General features: G+C 44.9%; 1 protein-coding gene across 6 annotated transcripts in view; it reads left to right on the top strand.

The window, feature by feature from the left end:
- Nucleotides 1-19,740, top strand: part of AOPEP (aminopeptidase O (putative)) — a 1,013,974-nt gene that overhangs the window by 702,876 nt on the left and 291,358 nt on the right. Inside the window, exon 14 of one of the 6 annotated variants that reach the window (XM_063913755.1) lies at nucleotides 9,148-9,816. The exons of 4 other annotated variants lie outside the window; for them this stretch is intronic. In XM_063913755.1, the coding sequence (XP_063769825.1) occupies nucleotides 9,148-9,165 (18 nt within the window). In that variant the 3' untranslated portion in view covers nucleotides 9,166-9,816. Of the gene's footprint in view, nucleotides 1-9,099; nucleotides 9,817-19,740 lie in introns of those variants that run through there. One more of the 6 variants, XM_063913754.1, reaches the window with a different exon arrangement.

Below are 19,740 nucleotides of genomic sequence, written 5' to 3'. Positions count from 1 at the left end.
CACAAAAGCCCCTATTTGATTTTCCATGCTGATAGAGCAGAGTTGAGAACTCGTCAGCAATTTCTGCCAAAAGTGGTCTCATCATTTCATGTTAACCAGCCAATTGTGGTGCCAGTGGCTACTGACGCCTTGTCGGAGTCAAAGTCTCTCGATGTGGTCAGAGCTTTAAAGATATATGTTGCCAGAACGGCGCAGGTTAGGAAAACAGAGGCTCTGTTTGTCCTGTGGGCTCCCAACAAGATTGGGGCTACTGCTTCTAAGCAGACTATTGCGCGCTGGATTTGTAATACGATTCAGCAGGCTCATTCTATGGCAGGATTGCCGTTACCGAAATCGGTGAAAGCCCATTCTACCAGAAAGGTGGGCTCATCCTGGGCGGCTGCCCGGGGAGTCTCGGCATTACAACTTTGCCGAGCTGCTACTTGGTCGGGTTCAAACACCTTTGCGAAGTTTTACAAGTTTGATACCCTGGCTGAGGAGGACCTCTTGTTTGGTCAATCGGTGCTGCAGAGTCATCCGCACTCTCCCGCCCGTTCTATAGCTTTGGTATAAACGCCATGGTTCTTGAAGCATCCCCAGCATCCTCTAGGACGTATGAGAAAATAGGATTTTAATACCTACCGGTAAATCCTTTTCTCTTAGTCCGTAGAGGATTCTGGGCGCCCGTCCTAGTGCGGGCTGTACCTGTAGTTTGGTTATAGTTACGCTCAGGTTGCGTTGAGTTCAGTCAATCTTTGACTGTTGTTGGTCATGCCGTTGCATGCGTTGTTGTTGTTGAATGCCATGTTGTACGGCATGTTAGTGGTGTGAGCTGGTATGTATCTCACCTTAGTTTAAAATAATTAAATAAATCCTTTTCCTCGAAAAGTCCGTCTCCCTGGGCACAGTTCCTATAACTGGAGTCTGGAGGAGGGGCATAGAGGGAGGAGCCAGTTCGCACCCATTCAAAGTCTTATAGTGTGCCCATGTCTCCTGCGGATCCCGTCTATACCCCATGGTTCTTGAAGCATCCCCAGCATCCTCTACGGACTAAGAGAAAAGGATTTACCGGTAGGTATTAAAATCCTATTTTTGCTGCCATCAAATTGGGATGGTTGAGTGCAGCCCCATGGCTCACTTCCCTGCGCTGATTAGATACCATGCATGTGTGCACAGCATGTGTTCAGGGATCACTAAATGCTTTGCAGAGCAGAACGCTGTCCCACCAGTGGCCTGCCGGTCGGACAGCAGGACAGTGTCCAAATAGCGGGGCTGTCCTGCTGGAATCAGAACAGTTGAGAGGCATGCACACTTTAGTGGAGTGGATTTGGTGCATCTACAGTGGTATTCCCTGGTTAGTGGGTTACCACTGAGAGGCACTATAATATTTATGTCCATAACACATTTTAAATTATGTGTTAGTAGGGAAATTTGTTTGTGACTTGTACATGTTTCAGTTGATTTGTGCTACTGATAGGAACTATCTCCTAATACTTGAGGAAGATATGGGAAGACATGAAATATGTACTTAAAATCATTTTCAATAACCCTTGAGTTGAGGTTATAATACAATTCACTTTAGATCAGCATTTCATTTCTATTTTTTCATTTATATATTTTTCTTTAAAAATGTTCAAAATAAGATAACTTCCTCAGCAATACAGGAAGACATGTAAATAAAAACGTATTAAAAGCAGGATATATTGCAAAGGACACGCTGAAATGTACAGATTGTGGACCACTATTACAAAGCAATTACAATGCTCTGAAATATATTGCTGATGTGCTGCACAATGGCAGTGACTTTAGGGGAGAGTTCAGGTGATTGGCAAAATGTTATGGGAGCTTGACAGCAGTGGACGTGTTACTTCAGATGGGAAATAATGAGTATGAATATAGAAAAAAAAGTGTTTTTTCTACAGTACATTGTTCTGATTTTTAAAAATAACTTTTACCCAAAGAAATGGTAACACATTCGTGGAATTTACCTAGGGGCTGCAGGGCCCCCAGTAAAGTCCACCACTTCCCTGTGAGGGAATCCGTTCAGGATACCGGCATTGAGTGTCCCGGCAACCGGAATGCCGACTCCGGAATTCCGAGAAGGATCGAAATGCTGGCGCCGGAAACCTGATTGAGGTCTACAATGACTCGTCTTTGGTAAGCAGCAGGGTGTCGGGAGGTTAGGTTTAGGGGCGAGGGTTAGAGTTAGGCTGCAGGGGGTGGGTTAGGCTGCAGGGGGTGGGTTAGGCTGTGGAGAGGGGTTAGGGTTACACACACCCTGGGAGGGTTAGCGTTAGGCTGTGGGGGTGGGAGGGTTAGGTTTAGTCTGCGGGAAGGGGTGGTTAGGTTTAGGCACTACAGGGTAGGGCTAGGCTGTGGGGGGGAAGGGGGTATGGTTAGGCTGGGGGATGGAAGGGGTAGGAGGAAGGTATACATACTCTCTTGACCCCTGTTGGGATTCTCAGCTGAGATGCCGGTGACAGTCATATCACCGCCAGCATCCCATCTGCTGGGATATCGTTTATATGAGCCCCCAGTCCCCCACTATGTAAATTACAATAGCAGTGGTTTCCCATTGGAAACACCTTTTGTTAGTCACTCTTCAGACTGGCAGTCCCAGGGGGGAGGTGTTTTCTCCCCCTAGGACTGCCAGTCCCATACTTCCTTTAGCATAGAGAGTGCTTCCAATGGGAAGCCTCTTCTGCTTTTATCATAGCGTCCTATCTGGCTTATATAGACTGCTGCTAATGCAGCCTGTAGCTGATTCTGTTGTTTTCTGTGCATGCGCGAGGCTTGATTGTGTGGGGTTTTGTTTTTACTAGCATGCGCAATGGATAAGGCCAAGGCAAGGGGCTGCTGCAACCTGGGCACTCCCAACACAGGATCCAGGAAGGGACCGCCGCTGATAACATCTGAGGAAACTGATATTTATAATAAAACAATTTAAGACTCTGTATCGTACTAGGGATTGTTTAACATTAAATTGTGATGACTGCCGTATGAATGTCATTGTGTAGTTCCAAAAAGCCAACATATGAGACACAGACGCAATTGTTCTGATATAGTGGATTTTGATGGACATGCCTCAGATCTCACTATGGCACTCCTTGAACAGAATTATCCAAGATAATTTTTAGAGGAAGCTTATATTAAAGCTAGAGAGATGGATAGGGATCTTCTCTTAACTGCTAATAAGACTGGACACATAGAAGAGGGTCAGGAACAAAATCTTAGGTATATTACTAAATATAACTCTAAGTCTAAAGAGATTAAACATCTGTTAAAAAAGAACTTTAATATGTTAAAAGCTGATAAAATTCTGTCCCCTACGTTGGAAGAGGAACCTCAAGTGATATTAAAAAGAGGTAGAAATTTGCAGAATTTTCTAACACCTAGCCATTATAGAGGCTCCTATTCGAAGTACGGGTACTTGGCTTTAAATGTATCCACTAAGAAATTGCTGCTTTAGATGTGGCCGTGTTAATTATATTATTTTCAAGTTTCTGGAACACAAAAGCTTTAAATTTCAATCGACTACCTATGGTACTAACTTTGAGATACAGAGTCATAATGATTGCAATACTACATATGTGGTTTATTTGATAACCTGCATATGTGGTATGCAATATGTGGGTCGCACGATTAGAAAACTGAACAAAAGATTTTTGGAACATAGACGTAATATCATTAAAGTCTCAAAAATCATAGTTTGTCTACTCACATTCACTGTAGCATAGGGGTATTATTGAGGGTGTATCAGGGCCGGTGCAAGGTTTCTCGGCACCCTAGGCAAAAAATCTGCACACTCTCCCCCCACTCCTCCCTCTCAGGTGAAAGAAAAACGCTCAGCACGACTTTTGCGGGGACCACATGTAGGCTGTATTGTAGGAAAGGGGGACAAAACAGGCAGGAGATATACACAGATATACAGCATATGGAGTGTACTATAGTTGAGGGGGTGGGAGGGTTCTTTGCTCGGAATGCGGTTAACATCCCGACTGTTGGGATCCCATGGTCAGGATACTGATGTTGGAATCCCAACACTCGGCGGAATACCGACACAAGCCCGGAATTCACCCTTGGGTGGTGGTCCACGTCACCACCCAAGGGGGAATATAATAGTGTGGCCAAAGGTCGCCACTGGAGCCGACGAGTGGCAAGCGCAGCGAGCACCAGGGGATTCGCTGTGCTTGCTGCTGGGATTCCACCTGTCTCCTGACTGCCGGTATCCCATACCGATCCTCTTTGCTCATTATGATGAGCAGATCAGATTATGCCACATTACAGTACCCTCAGTTCATATTATGTCACATTACAGTGCCCCCTCTACCATTATAACATCCATTACACACTCCTCTCACTGACAGTGTCACAAAGCTCAGGCTGGGGATGGATCAGACCCTATTACTTAGCAGCCATAACTAGGGAAATTGCTAGGCAACTTTATAACTTGGGTCCAGGCCCCCCTAAGCCTCTGTGCCCCATAACAATGGCACCCCCTGCAGCCACAATAGTTACACCCATGATTATAGGCATCAATGCAGTGACAGACCATACAATACTGATATCACTGCAGTGACCGCAATGCTGCACATTCACGGTCACAATGACTACCATACCACATACACAGCATGGCAGTAATTGCCATACCGCACAGAGGGGGTAATTCAGACCTGATCGTTGGGCAGTGATTTTTGCTGTCCTGCGATCAGATAGTCGCCGCCTACAGGGGGAGTGTATTTTCGCTGTGCAAGTGTGCAATCCTATGTGTTGCAGAGATGCTAAAAATCAGCTTGTGCGGTGTCTGCGCAGCCCAGGACTTACACTTCCAATGCGATTGAATCCTGCTGGTCGGAGCCGTAGCTGACGTCAGACACCCTCCCTCAAAACACTTAGACACGCCAGCGTTTTTCCGGACACTCCCTGTATACGGTCCGTTGCCACCCACAAACAGCCTCTTCCTGTCAATCAACTTGCGTATGCCTGTGCGAATGGATCCTTCACACCATCCCATCGCTGACCAGCGATGCCCGTTGTAGCTGTCCGATATTGCGGTGCATACGCATGTGCAGTTTGGACCTGATCGCCCGCTGTGCGAAAACGCACAGCAGCGATCAGTTCAGAATTACCCCCAGTGAACATTCTATCATTTGCCATATTGCACAGACTGCACACGTTATTAGTGACCACCATACCATACAGACGACACCTTTGGGATTGCAATACTGCAATACAGTACACTGAGTACAATGTGTGCTGGGACTTGTAGTACCTCTACTGGATACTTGTGGTCCCTCTGCTAGCTGGGCATAGGCATGTCAGTCAGTTATGTGTATTAATACAGGATTCACAAAACTCCCATTATCCGTAGCTGCAGTTGCCAAATGTGGTGACATGGACCAGAAACAAAAGGGGTGGGATAATTCATTGCTGACCAGGAGGGAATAGAGAGACTACAGCCAGGGAGGAGCCACCCGAGAACAGGTGCTGTACGGGCAGGTGACATCACAGCACACGACAGTCATGTGATTGTCAGTGCCGATGTATCCACGCTGAGACCAGCACCTAGAGCCAGGCTGGCAGTTTAGTCATATATGCAGGCAGTGCCGTAACTAGACATTTTAGCGCTGTGTGCAAAAAACAGCATTGGCGCGCCCCTTACGTAATATAAGGGCAGTGCTTGCCGCAGGAATGCGAAAAAATATATAGTGGCGTGGCTTCATGGGGAAGGGGTGTGGCCACAAAATAATACCAATTCATATTACGGTGCACAGTAGTCTCCGTTATTCAAATTACGCCACACAGTAGCGCCATTACACCAGGTAGAGTCCCTTTTACACATTACGGCGGACAGATTCCCCTTTTTACACATTACGGCAGACAGAGTCCCGTTTTTACACATTACAGCAAACAGTGTCCCCTTATTACACATTATAGCAGACAGCGTCCCCTTATTACACATTACGGCAGACAGCGTCCCCTTTTTACACGTTACGGCAGACAGCGTCCCCCTTATTACACATTAGTCCCCCTTATTACACAGTCCCCCTTATTACACATTACGGCAGACAGCGTCCCCTTATTACATATTACGGCAGACAGCGTCGCCCTTTTTACACATTACGGCAGACAGCGTCCCCCTTTTAACACAATACGGCAGACAGCGTCCCCCTTTTTACACAATACGGCAGATAGCATCCCCCTTTTTACTCATTACGGCAGACAGCGTCCCCCTTTTTATACGTTACGACAGCCAGTCCCCCTTTTACACGATAGATAGATAGATAGATAGATAGATAGATAGATAGATAGATAGATACTTACCATCTCTCCGCTGGCTCAGGCAGTCAGGCTCCTCGGTGCTGGCAGCTTCGGAGGCAGGGGAGAAGGAGGAGGGAGGGGGACTCCGGAGCCGCAGCAGCACTATGTAATTGGTGGCAGCGCCGCATGCAGCTGTCCCTCTCCTTCCGCATTGGCTGGCCGCCGCTGCTGTGAATGCTGGGATAAGGGAAGTACATCCCAGCATTCACTGCGGTGGCGGCCAGCCTATGCGGAAGGAGAGGGACAGCTGCAGCGGCGCTGCCACCAATTACATAGCGCTGCTGCGGCTCCCTCCTCCTCCTTCTCCCCTGCCTCCGAAGCTGCCAGCACCGAGGAGCCTGACTGCCTGAGCCAGCGGAGAGATGGGTTGGAGATCTGCAGAGACTGAGGTGACCCTCTATATATGCGGGTTTTGTTAGTGTTTGTGTGTATGTCTTTATTTATATATATATATAGAAGCTCCAAGGTCCGGCACTCCGATGATCCGTGGATAAACTTCAGCCTGTGCATGTATATATATATATATATATATATATATATATATATATATATATACATACCATAAGTACACTGGCAGCAATAATTACAAGTCAGACACACAGTATGTATCTAAACTGTACACGCACCCCTTCTTTCATGCTTCACTTACCACTGAGGTCAGCAGCAGGAGCAGCACAGCGGAAAGCTTAGCACAGTAGTTCACGTCACTGACTGGAGAACAGGAGCCGGCCGGGTGCCTAACTCAATGAAGCCCTGCCCCCTTGCAGTGTGTCCTGGTCTGTAGAAAGGGGGCGGAGCCAAATGCCGGGAGGGGCGGGGCTTAAATAGCGGGGCTGAGCTGGCGACTTCGTGAAAAACAAAGAAGCCTGTGTGGAAGGGGATGGAAATGGGTGTACGGGGTGTGAGGGAGGGTTGATAAGTCCAGCGTCCTGCGGCAGCTGCCTGCATTATCTAAATGGAAGGATGTCTTGATGTTTCCCCGACAAGAGACATCCTTCTGTGTTTTTTGTTAAGTGGATCAGTGCCGCCCTCCAGTGGCTGCCGCTCTAGGCAGCTGCCTAAAGCTGCCTAGTGGTAGCGCCGGCCCTGGGGTGTATTGATACAAGGGATTGAACATATTCCTGTTACAGAAAGGGGTGGAGACAGATTCAACATGCTTTGCAAAAGAGAAGCCTTTTGGATTTTTTTCTTGGGCTCTCTATTTCCGCTAGGTCTAAATGACAATATAGAAATAAATAACATCTAGTTTCTAAGTCATTATATGCTTTTCCTCTTTAGGTTTGTGTGGTCATCTATGTGAAGTTTTGGCTGTGTGTGGCTACATTTCATTTAGCCCATTATGGGAATCCATGTTATATCTAGCTAGTAAGATAATGGATATGGACTAGGTAGTAACTAATTATGTATGTCACCTCTATTGATTATAACTACTGTAGCTACTTTTAAAATCATGCTATTTAGCATAACGGTGTGTCACCTTTTTTTGTTCTAATTTGTGACTATATTGTAGCATATAAGTTAGTTAAGATATTTTTTTATTTGGTATGGTGTACCTTAATATATTACGGATGGGGTTAAAATAAAATTTAAAAAATAAAAATTAAATATAAGAGAAAAATAATGTTTATGTATTCGAACTTGTGATGCTGAGCTGGTGGACGGGAGCCCTAACCACTAGGGCACAAGTTCTCAAACTCAGTCCTCAGTACCCCACACGGTTCATGTTTTGCAGGTCACCTGTAGATTTTTTAAATGTGACAGTTGGTGATACACAGTGCAGCTGCTGGGTGACATGGAAAACATAAACCGTGTGGGGTCCTGAGGACCGAGTTTGAGAACCACTGCACTAGGGTATAGGAGCTCCATTTGCTCTATGTGTTTCAGACTATGGGTCACATTCAATAGCTGTCGGAAATCCGACTTGTCGGAATGCTATCGATAGCGTGCATTGTCGGAAACTGGGCCAAACCCGACAGGTTTTAGCCCCTTTTCCGACAATCTCAATACGACTTTAAAAAAAGTTGGATTGAGATGAGGAAGCTAAGAGCAGGAGACGGGGGAGCAGCGGGGTGAGAAGGAACCCAGCGGCAGTGTCCACCTGGCTCCAGCAAGCGAGGTCCCGCTTGCTGGAGCCAGGTGGACGCCGCCGTGAGCCTCCGCTGCTGTATCCATGGCTCACCCGTCTCCTCCTCTCCTCCCCCTGTTCGCTCCATCTCATCCACTGCTCCCCCCACCGCCCCAGACATCTCCTCACCCCCGGCGCCGCTGACAGCTCCCCCCACCACCGCAGACATCTCCTCACCCCCAGCGCCGTTGACAGCTCCCCCCTCACCCCTGGCGCCGCTGACAGTTCCCCCCTCACCCCCAGCGCTGCTGACAGTTCCCCCTTCGCCCCCGGCGCCGCTGATAGCTCCCTCTGCCGTTGCTGTCAGCGCACCCGCAGCGCCGACAGCAGCAGCAGGTCAGGAAACAGGGAACGGCCAAATCCGACAGTTGGATTTGGCCGCTCTTTTGAATAGGTGTTGTCGGGTCCATTCCGACAACTGCATGTCGGAACGGACCCGACTCATTGAATATACCCCTATATCTGTATTGAGTTTTATAGGATGTTGAAGCACACGCGATGCCATGGTAGATAAACTTTTTATATAAGAAATTAACTAAATTAGGAAAGGTTTTCTATAATTGATACCTTGTGTAAATCTATAAATTATTAATTTGTTTGAAATGTGCAGATCACTGTTTAAATGTATGCAAATACTTGTTTTTTGTGTGTATGTGGGTTTTATGTACCTGTAGGCTGGAGCATACCTGTACCTTATAATTAAATTGATACTTCTATTGGAGGATGGTATGTTTAAATAGAAGGTCGGTGAGCCAGTGATTAAAACACCTTCTGAAGAAACCGTCACACTCACAGGATGGAGAAACGCGTTAAGGGACTTTGATCCTGTTTCCTGCACCATATTCCAACTTGTTCCTGCAGCCGCTTTTTCTCATCGGACAACGCTCTCCCTCTATATCACGGACCTTGTATCCTGCTGCTATTTGGCTGGGCTAACACTGCTGCTCTCCATGGGATATCGCTTTCCCTGTCTAAACCGGACTCTGCACAACGCTTGGACCAGGTAGTTCAATTCCGGCTATTTGCTGATACTGTATATCAACCGGAGAACAAGCTATATGTGATCTGGTAGTGCTATTGCTTTATACTCACTGTATCTAATGGACAGTAACCGGTGAACTTTGGAGACGTTAAATACCCCTGAATAAAGATGCTGGGGGTCTATCTGTTAGCAGCATATGATTAAATAAGCTTATTATCAGCTAAGAGATATATAATCCTTTTTTCAGGACATACCTTCATTGATGTACATCCAGTGATCAGTTGGTTATAGTGTTGCAGTAACAGGGGTGTTTGTTTTATTATGTATATGTAATGATACATTTTTTAAATTGTTATTTTAATGTATAATAAGTGGCCTAATTGTTAAAGCACTCTCTTTATATTATTAATTCATTCTGTAGTTCATTATATGTCCTAGTTCTTAAAGGAGAAATCCACTTTAAAATGCTTCCCATTGAATTGTTAACAGTAACTTTGTTATGTGAATGTGTACTTTAGGAATCCAAGAGCTGTGTCCACATTTCTAATGTTTTTGTGCATTATGTGGATTTAAACACACAAGTATTTTTCATGCGCCTGTGTTACATCTTTTTTCAGTTATTTTAATTTACCGGGTGGTAAATGCACATTACCTGGTATTTCATAGCGTTTAATGGACCCTATGAGGTGTCCAGCAACAGTACATATACGAGTGTTGCGAGTGGATAATGTATGGTTTGCAAATGACTGGAAAGAGAATACCTTCTTGATCCATTCAGTGTGCACCCTGAACTCTTGAGTGTACTGTCATTGTGCTCTTAGTTTTCATTCTGTTTGGAGCGGTATTTAAACTGGTACACAGTCAGACACAGGACATACCATGGCGACATTAAACACACTTCAGTGTATGTTCTCTTAATGAAAGCTTTTTACTATGTATAATAAGGGTACTAAAAACAGTTATCTACTGATTTTACTCTCTTCCCAGTATTTATTTATGTATTTATTTATAGTTTCTTATATAGCGCAGCATATTCTGTTGCACTATACAGTTGGAAACAACAGTGATAAGACAAACTGGGTAATAATAGACAGTCATACAGGTAGAAAGGTCCTGCTTGCAAGCTTGCAATCTATAGTGAATTAGGAATGATACCCAATGATAGGCACTATCTATAGCATAACGGTCCCACCATATAGCAAAGACAGTCCTGATGGGATGTAATTAGATATGAATGCTTCTGAAAGTTATATGGGCAGTTCAGGAATTTGATAGGCTTAACTGAAGAGGTGAGTTTTCAGGGAAAGCTTGAAAGTTTGGAGGCTGGAGAAGAGTCTCATTGTGCGTGGGAGGGCATTACATAGGGTGGGTGCTGCCCAAAGAAAGTCCTGCAATTGTGAATGGGAGCGAGTAATTTGAGCAGTTGAGAGACGCAGACCTTGTGCAGAGCGGAAAGTTCGAGTTGGGAGATAATTTGAAATAAGCAAAGAGATATATGTTGGTGTAGTTTGGTTAATAGCTTTATATGTGAGTAGAAGTATTTTAAATTGAATATGGTAGAATATGGGCAACCAATGGAGGGACTGACAGAGTGGATCCGCAGATGATGAAGTCTTGCTAGGAAGATTAGCCTTACAGCGCTATTCAAAATGAATTGTAGTGGTGCAAATCTTTTCTTGGGAAGACCAGTAAGGGACTATTGCAGTAATCAGTGCTTGAGATAATGATAGCATGGATCAGAGTTTTTGCAGTGTCTTGTGTAAGATAAGGTCGTGTTCTGGATATGTTTTTTAGATACATGTAACTGTCATGAGCCACTGCTGTGGCTCATTTCTGTTTGCATTCTGTTTATGTATTTGATGTTATATTTCTGTTTGCATGCCAGGTTTTCTCATGTACTTGTTTAGAGTACTGTTGTGGGCCGCCTTTGGTGAGTCTGTGTAACTGCAGCCTGTCTCCTGTATGTGTGGCCTGTGCAGCCTCACCTGTCAGATAATTAGGCCATTATGTGGTGAGTCTGTGTAACTGCAGCCTGTCTCCTGTATGTGTGGCCTGTGCAGCCTCACCTATCAGATAATTAGTCCATTATGTGGTGAGTCTGTGTAACCGCAGCCTGTCTCCTGTATGTGTGGTCTGTGCTGTCTCACCTGTCAGTTATTTAGGCCATTACCTTGTGTCTGGCTTCCAGCCATCCTGATTGGGGCATGCTTCCTTTATTACCCAGCCTGACTTTCACCTGACGCCGGTGATAGATACATGTTCCTGTTTGTACCTGTGTCCAGGCCCTGTCCTATGGTGTAATCTTGAACCTGTCGGCTCGAGAGAGATCCTGTCTATCTGTGTTGTACCTGTGACCTGGAGACCTTGCTCGATTGATAACCTGACCAGATCCAGCCAGCCTTGTATTCAGGTTTTTGCTAAGCAGTGTGTGGAGTTTCCATACAGACACTGTCTTGCTTATATTTCTGTAGTATAACATCTTAGAGCATTCAGTGAGAACCTGTTAGCTTGTATTAGATCCTCTCTGCCTGTGTTGAACCTGTGTCCCGGAGACCTTGCCAGATTGATTACCTGACCAGAACCAGCTAGCCTTGTACTCAGGTTTTTGTGGAGTTCCACACAGACACTGCTTGCCTGTATTTCTGTATTATAACATCTTCATGCATTGTTGCATTCACAATCACTCATATATTCAGTGTCTTAGCTTTCAACACTCTGTGCCTTGGTTCCTATGTTGGGATTTTGGCGGCCGCGCTGCATATAGTCTGTTCATTGTCCTTTCTGTATTCTCTCCCATTGGTAGTCACGCTAGTCTTAGTTAGCTTACCCCTTATTCACTCGCAGTCTCAGTTGGTGCCTTGTTACTTCATAAGACGTGGGGGCATTGGAGTTTGGGCGGACCTAATTCACCCATTCAACCGCGGCTGCTATAGGAGAAGACTAGCTCTGCAGGCACCATCCAACCACTGGGGGGAGTAACGGAGTCAGGGGTTAGAGTAGGCATTGCTGCGGTAATTTATAACTGGCCACAGATTCACTCGTGAGTACTGGAACTCCTCAGTTGCCACCCACTCCCCAGAGTTCCAGGTACTCAGTCTGTAACAGTAACATGATTTAGAGAGAGATTGAATGTGTGACAGAATGACAGCTCAGAGTTAAGGATGACACCTAGGCAGCGAGCTTGTGGGGTAGGGTAGATTGTCAAGTTGTCAACAGTTTTGGATATATCAGGTTGGTAACTACTCTTGACTGGCGGGAATATAATTAATTCTGTTTTGCAAATATTAAGTTTGAGGTGGCGAGATGACATCCAAGATGAAATGGCAGAAAGGCATTCAGTGACACGGACCAATACAGATGGGGACAAATCTGGGGAGGATAGGTAGATTTGAGTATCATCAGCATAAAAATAATACTTAAATCCAAAAGAACTGATTAGTTTACCAAGAGATGAGTTATTGATTGAGAAAAGCAGAGGACCTACGGGGTCATTCCAACCTGATCGCACGCTCACGTTTTTCGCAGCGCAGCGAACATGTCACTACTGCGCATGCATATGCACCGCAATGCGCAGGCGCGTAGTACGGGTACAAAGCGGATCGTTGCTGTTTGATGGATTTAACGAAGAATCCATTCGCACAGTCGATCGCAAGGAGATTGACAGGAAGAAGTCGTTTATGGGTGTCAACTGACCATTTTCTGGGAGTGGTTGTAAAAAACGCAGGCGTGTCCAAGCGTTTGCAGGGCGGGTGTCTGACGTTAATTCCGGGACCGGACAGGCTGAAGTGATCGCAGCGGCTGAGTAAGTTCAGACCTACTCAGATATTGCACAAACTGTTTTTGTACTGATCGGCTGCACAAGCGTTCGCACACTTGCCTAGCTAAAATACACTCCCCCGTGGGCGGCGACTATGCGTTCGCATGGCTGCTAAAAACAGCTAGCGAGCGATCAACTCGGAATGACCCCCCTAAGACAGAGCCTTGAAGTATGAAGATTTTTTTTTGAAATCTATTTCATCCCCCCTTCATATTATTGTTTATTTTTATGAATAAAGGTTCCAGATTACTTCAGCCAGCCACATCTGCCATGTGTGGTATCTATATGTATATATGAACTAGCTAATGTTACACATTGCTGTCACCACATCACCTTTCATTACACAGTTTGCATACTTTCCAACACGACTGAGCAGAAAATCAGTACAAATTAGGAAAGGGGGCGTGATCATGGGTAAAGGAGGTGTGGCCCCACTGCGCTCCCATAGGAATCAATAGGAATGGGAGACGCTGAAACCCGGTACAAAGCCCTTTATGGCCGTTACAGACCATAATAAAAACGGTACTGTACTTGCCAAAAATTTACAGTTGGAGGGTATGAGTCTGGCACACACTGATGTCATGTGGTATGGAGACTGGTGACGTGGAAGCACCATTACACAGCACGGCAGCCACTATTATCTCAAGCTGGGTGCTATTTTAACACTATAGCGTGATAATGCACTCTATACATTCATTTGTACTCTCTGTTATGCAACTGTGTTTACAGCAAGAACTTTTCCCTGTTTAAAATGTCTGTTATATAGTGATTGTAAAGTCTTTTATGTTTTTAGTGAGGTACAGGGCCGCTGAACACAAAAGCAATGTTATATGCAAAAGAGAATGTTTATCCCTACCAAGGCGAGTTATGTGTGGTATCCCCAGAACAATGAGCATTTGCTGCCTCACTGATCAGTGCTGGATCAAGTTCACATTCCCCAGCTCCCACTCTCCCACCTACATAAGTTGGGCTGGAAACTTCTGCAATAAGTTGGGAGGATGGTTTCTTTTTACACAGTGATTTCTGTCTTTCCAAATATGGATTCGGCTTTGCCCACTCGAGCATAAACACTAACTAGTGCTGTTTCATGTAAGGAGAGTGATCAGATAACTTGAATATTTTTATACCTTTAGTTTGACTTGCAGTTAATTAGCTTTGTTACTTTTAGAAATCTTAATTTAGAAATAGCCTCACTCGCACTGACATCCTACTTATTCCGTTTCATTACAGTCATATAGAACTCAAATACTATGCAGTGCTCATATTCCAGAATGGTTGCATATATATATATATATATATATAGATATATATATATATATATAGATATATATATATACACACAAACACACACACACACACACACACACACACACCACAGTACCAGTCAAAAGTTTGGACACACCTTCTCATTCAATGGTTTTTATTTATTTTAATTATTTTCTGCATTGTAGATTAATACTGAAGACATCAAAATTATGAAAGAACACATATGGAATTACGTTGTAATCAAAAAAGTGTTAAACAAATCAAAATATGTTTTAGATATTATATTTTAGATTCCTCAAAGTAGCCCGGTTTTGCTTTGATGACAGCTTTGCACACTCTTGGCATTCTCACAATAAGCTTCATGAGGTAGTCTCCTGGAATGGGTTTGAATTAACAGGTGTGCCTTGTCAAGAGTCAATCTGTCTAATTACTTGCCTTCCTAATGTGTTTGAGACCATCAGTTGTGTTGTGTTGTGCAGAGGTAGGGTTAGTACACAGTGGACACCCCTATTTGACTACTATTGTAATAAATATTATGGCATGAACCACTCAACTCAGCAAAGAGAAACGACAGTCCATCATTACTTTAAGACATGAAGGTCAGTCGATACGGAAATTTTTAAGCACTTTGAATGTATCCTCAAGTGCAGTTGCAAAAACCATCTATGATGAAACTGGCTCTCATGAGGACCGCCCCAGGAAAGGAAGACCAAGAGTAACCTCTGCTGCAGAGGATAAGTTCATTAGAGTTACCAGCCTCAGAAACCGCTACTTAACAGCCCTCAGATTAGAGCCCACATAAATTCTTCACAGAGTTCAAGTAGCAGACAAATCTAAACATCAACTGTTCACATGAGACTGCATGAATCAGGCCTTCATGGTCGAATTTCTGCGAAGAAGCCACTACTGAGGATGTACAACAAGAAGAAGAGAATTTGGGCCAAGAAACACAAGGAATGGACATTAGACCAGTGGAAATCTGTACTATAGTCTGATGAGTCCAAATTTGAGATTTTTGGTTCAAACCGCCGTGTCTTTGTGAGACACAGAGAAGGTGACCGGATGGTTTCTGCATGTGTGGTTCCCACTGTGAAGCATGGAGGAGGAGGTGTGATGGTGTGGGGGTGCTTTGCTGGTGACACTGTTGGTGATTTATTAAAAATTTAAGGCACACGTAACCAGCATGGCTACCACAGTGTCATAATCCTGACTGTAGTATTCATGTTTGGTGACTTACCTCAGCCATCTGTCCTAGATCCTGCAACTTTTCATCTCACTGGGATAAACAGCTTGCCAGTACAATGAGTTTCCTGAGTGCCGAGTTCTCTTCCTGGAAGGTGAGAGTTAACGAGCTCCACCTGTGATTAACCTTCTGTGTGAATACTGAATTCAGCAAGTCTCTCTATGCTGTGCCTACACAGCATTCATTGTTGTCATTATACTATATGCCTCTCTGACTCCAGTGGTCACCAGATACATTCTCCACTGTGCTTGGCTCTCTGGTGTTTGTGCCTAAAAGCCAGCATCCTTTGCTCATTTTAGGAGTTTAGGCTTCAGTGTTTTTCGGGGCCTACTAGGCATCACTCCACATCAGGGACTGATTACCTGACCTGCAGCTATCAAATCCTGTGCCAGCCTAAGACTCCCTGAATCATCTGACCCTGTTCACCAATCACCAAGGACCAGAAAGTATAAGTAGAGACTTGTGTTACAGAAGATGCCAGTTCCTTGTGTCACACAGCTCAGTGTGAGCTTAGTAGCTGTAAAACTCTGCTCTTTTGCTAACCAGTCTGGATTACAGTTGTGTTACCAGGTATATCCAGTATTCTACAGTCTCATCTTAAAGACACAGCCGCAGTATTCTTCAGCCTCGTCTTAAAGACACATCCGCAGTATTCTTCAGCCTCGTCTTAAAGACACATCCGCAGTATTCTTCACCCTCATCTTAAAGAGACAGCCGCAGTATTCTTCAGCCTCGTTTTTAAGACACAGCCACAGTCTTCAGCCTCGTCTTAAAGTCACAGCCACAGTCATTGTTCTACATACAGTTGCGTTTCCCGTTATATCTGGTACCAGCCCGGTTTACAGTTGCATTCCAGTTATACCGGTACCCAGCCTGGTTCACAGTGCGGTTCTCAGACTCACCAGTAACCAGCCTGGTTCTCAGTTTCACTGGTAACCAGTCCGGTTCAACGTCTTCAGCTCTCCTCCCAGTTCTGTGCAACTCCAGAGAACCTATTTCATAGTAACCTTGAGTACACAAACACCTACTCCTGTGACAGTATATCCAGTTTGTTCTTACCAATACATTCATTATCCCGCTATCAACACCAAGTCCCTGGTGATCCAGTGGTCAGGATACGGCTCCCTCTGCCAAGGCCCGGGTTCGACTACCGGTCAGGGATTGCTCCTTGAGCTCTTCATCTCACTGATTCCCACAGACCAGCCAATATATACACAGTCCTCTAGTTACCTGCACGGACATCACATACACACTGGGTTCACAAAACTACAGTCATGACAGTAGGAACTGGCCCCATGGACCCAGCCGAAAGTGTTTGTCTGACGCAGGACCTCCTAAGCAATATTGCTGGACTTCTGGAGGGTTTGGAGTCGCCACAGCATCAATTGGCACAGTGTCTGCAGTGGAACTCTTTCTCCAGAGATTCTCGGATTCCCTATACTCAGACTCCTGACCAACTGCGGATTCTCTACCAGTTGTTAATACAGTTGCAAGAACTTTTGACTAGTATTCTTTCTGTGATGCCTGAACTCCTCAGGAATACCACCAACGTTGTTGATCCTGTTTGTCCCATCCTAGGTTTTTTTTTTTCAGATTCTGTCTCTCACAGTTGAAGTGTACCTATGATGGAAATTACAGACCTCTTCAAGAGATCCATACATATAGCTCCATCTCAAACTATAAACTCAATGCAGACAAAACAGAGATCCTAGATTTACATATCCCCCCGCAGGATATCACTACTTTACGCTCTTCCTTTGCCTGTAAATGGCAAAATACTAAACTTAAATATTTAGGTATTTATCTAACCAAATCTTATTCATCGCTATATGCTGCTAACTTCCCACGACTGATATCTCAGATTAAAACAGATCTTGCGGCCTGGAATAAATTATTTATTTCCTGGTTTGGCCGTATAGCAGCAGTCAAAATGAATTTATTACCACGGATATTGTACTTATGGCAAACCCTGCCTATCCACATCCCAGTCAAAATATTAAAGAATCTACAGCGGGATATATCTAGCTTTATATGGGCTGGGAAGAAACCCAGGGTTAAGATACGGCTATTACAACAACACCGCTCGGAAGGCGGTCTTGGCGTACCAGACCTTACTCGATACTATCGAGCCGCACACCTAGCTTCATGTGTCCTCTGGCACTCACCTCCAGCGCAGAGAACGTGGACATGCATTGAGGCACAATCTCTCCATATCTTCTCACTTGCAACCCTGCTGTGGTCCCCACCCCGCTCCCGACCCGCCTCTACTTTACTTTTGCCAACAGTGCGCTTTTCCCTGACAGTATGGGATTTTTGCACTCGTTTCTATCAACTCCGATCCCACAATCCCTACCTAACTCCTCTATGGAACAACCCACTGTTCCCACCGGGTAATAACCATGCTGCATTTCAACACTGGACAACACACAATATTCTCTTCCTTCAGGACATTGCCCCTCTTTCCTCATTCCCATCCTTTGAAAATTTACAATCCCGCTACTTGCTCCCTCACTCGGTATTTTACCAATTTTTGCAAATTAGACACTTCTACGGTTCACTCCCTAAACCCACCAATCCCTCCATAGCTACCCCCCTGGAAATATGGTGCTGCGGCTCTCGCTTAACGAAGGGTCTCCTTTCACGCATATATCGAGTGTTACTGTCACACAATGTCCCCCCCAAGGAGAGTCACGAGTTGGCGTGGGAGAGGGAGGTGGGGGAGTCCTTAACCGTAGAGGAATGGGAGGATATTAGACAGGAAATTACCAAGAGCTCTATCTCGGTTCGTATAGCCGAAAACTCATATAAATTGTACTATCGCTGGTACCTGGTACCTACTAGATTACACTCTATTTATCCAACGTGCTCGGACGAGTGCTGGAGATTATGTGGTTGCAGGGGGAGCTTGCTGCATGTTTGGTGGTCTTGTCCAACAATTCGTCAATATTGGGGACAAATTCATAAATTGGTTCTAGAAGTTACGCACTTAACCGTGCCGGACTCACCCTTTTATTCACTACTCTCCCGTCCCATCCCTAACACCTCGCGCCATCAACGAGCCTTAATTAAACATATTCTGAACACAGCCAAATGTCTAATAGCATCCAAGTGGAAATCTGTAGCCCCTCCTACTATGGTCGCTACTATTAATGCAATTTGGTTCACATATAAGTTAGAGCGAATTACGGCCTCTCTTCGAGACTCCCCACTCTCTTTCACCGAGACATGGACACCATGGACCTTACATTTCAACGCTGAACCTCCATTGACAACCATTTAGCATCTAATACCTAGTGCTACACTCTATATGTTTGATGCTGATTATTTGAGATGTTGTCTGGACCTTACCTACATCGAAAAGTTGTATCTATCGGTGGCTCGGATTGGCCGACCTTTCCCTCCCTCCCCCCTCCCCCCCCCCCCCCCTTCTTCATATTCTTTGTTTTTCCCCCCCTTTCTCTTAACTTTAATGGATAGTTGTAGCATTTTGGTAATCTGTCTTCATGGAGGCAAGCGAGACAACTATTTATTGATAGATCTATTGAGCTCCCCTCCCTCCTGATCATAATATGTCATTCGTTCCTTATATGCCATCTATTGTTACAACGTTGCATCTGTATGTTTATATCCTTATATAATCAATAAAACATTATTTCAAAAAAAAAGAAATTACAGACCTCTCTCATCTTTTTAAGTGGGTCAACTTGCACAATCAGTGGCTGTCCAAATACTTTTTTGCCCCACTGTATTTGTTGTACCGAAACCGGATGGTTCGGTCAGACCAATTTTGAACCTGAAGTCGTTAAACCCTTATTTGAGGGAATTCAAGTTCAAAATGGAGTCTCTGAAAGCGGTGATCTCAGGTCTGGAGGAGGGGGAATTCCTGGTATCCCTGGATATCAAGGATGCATACCTCCACATTCCGATTTGGCCGCCACACCAGGCTTATCTCAGATTTACACTGTTGGACTGTCACTATCAGTTCCATTCACTGCCATTCGGCCTCT

This window comes from Pseudophryne corroboree, chromosome 1, assembly GCF_028390025.1.
Source record: "Pseudophryne corroboree isolate aPseCor3 chromosome 1, aPseCor3.hap2, whole genome shotgun sequence".
Taxonomy (NCBI): domain Eukaryota; kingdom Metazoa; phylum Chordata; class Amphibia; order Anura; family Myobatrachidae; genus Pseudophryne; species Pseudophryne corroboree.
The sequence above is the reverse complement of the archived record's forward strand: the minus strand, read 5'-3'. Positions and strand labels throughout refer to the sequence as shown.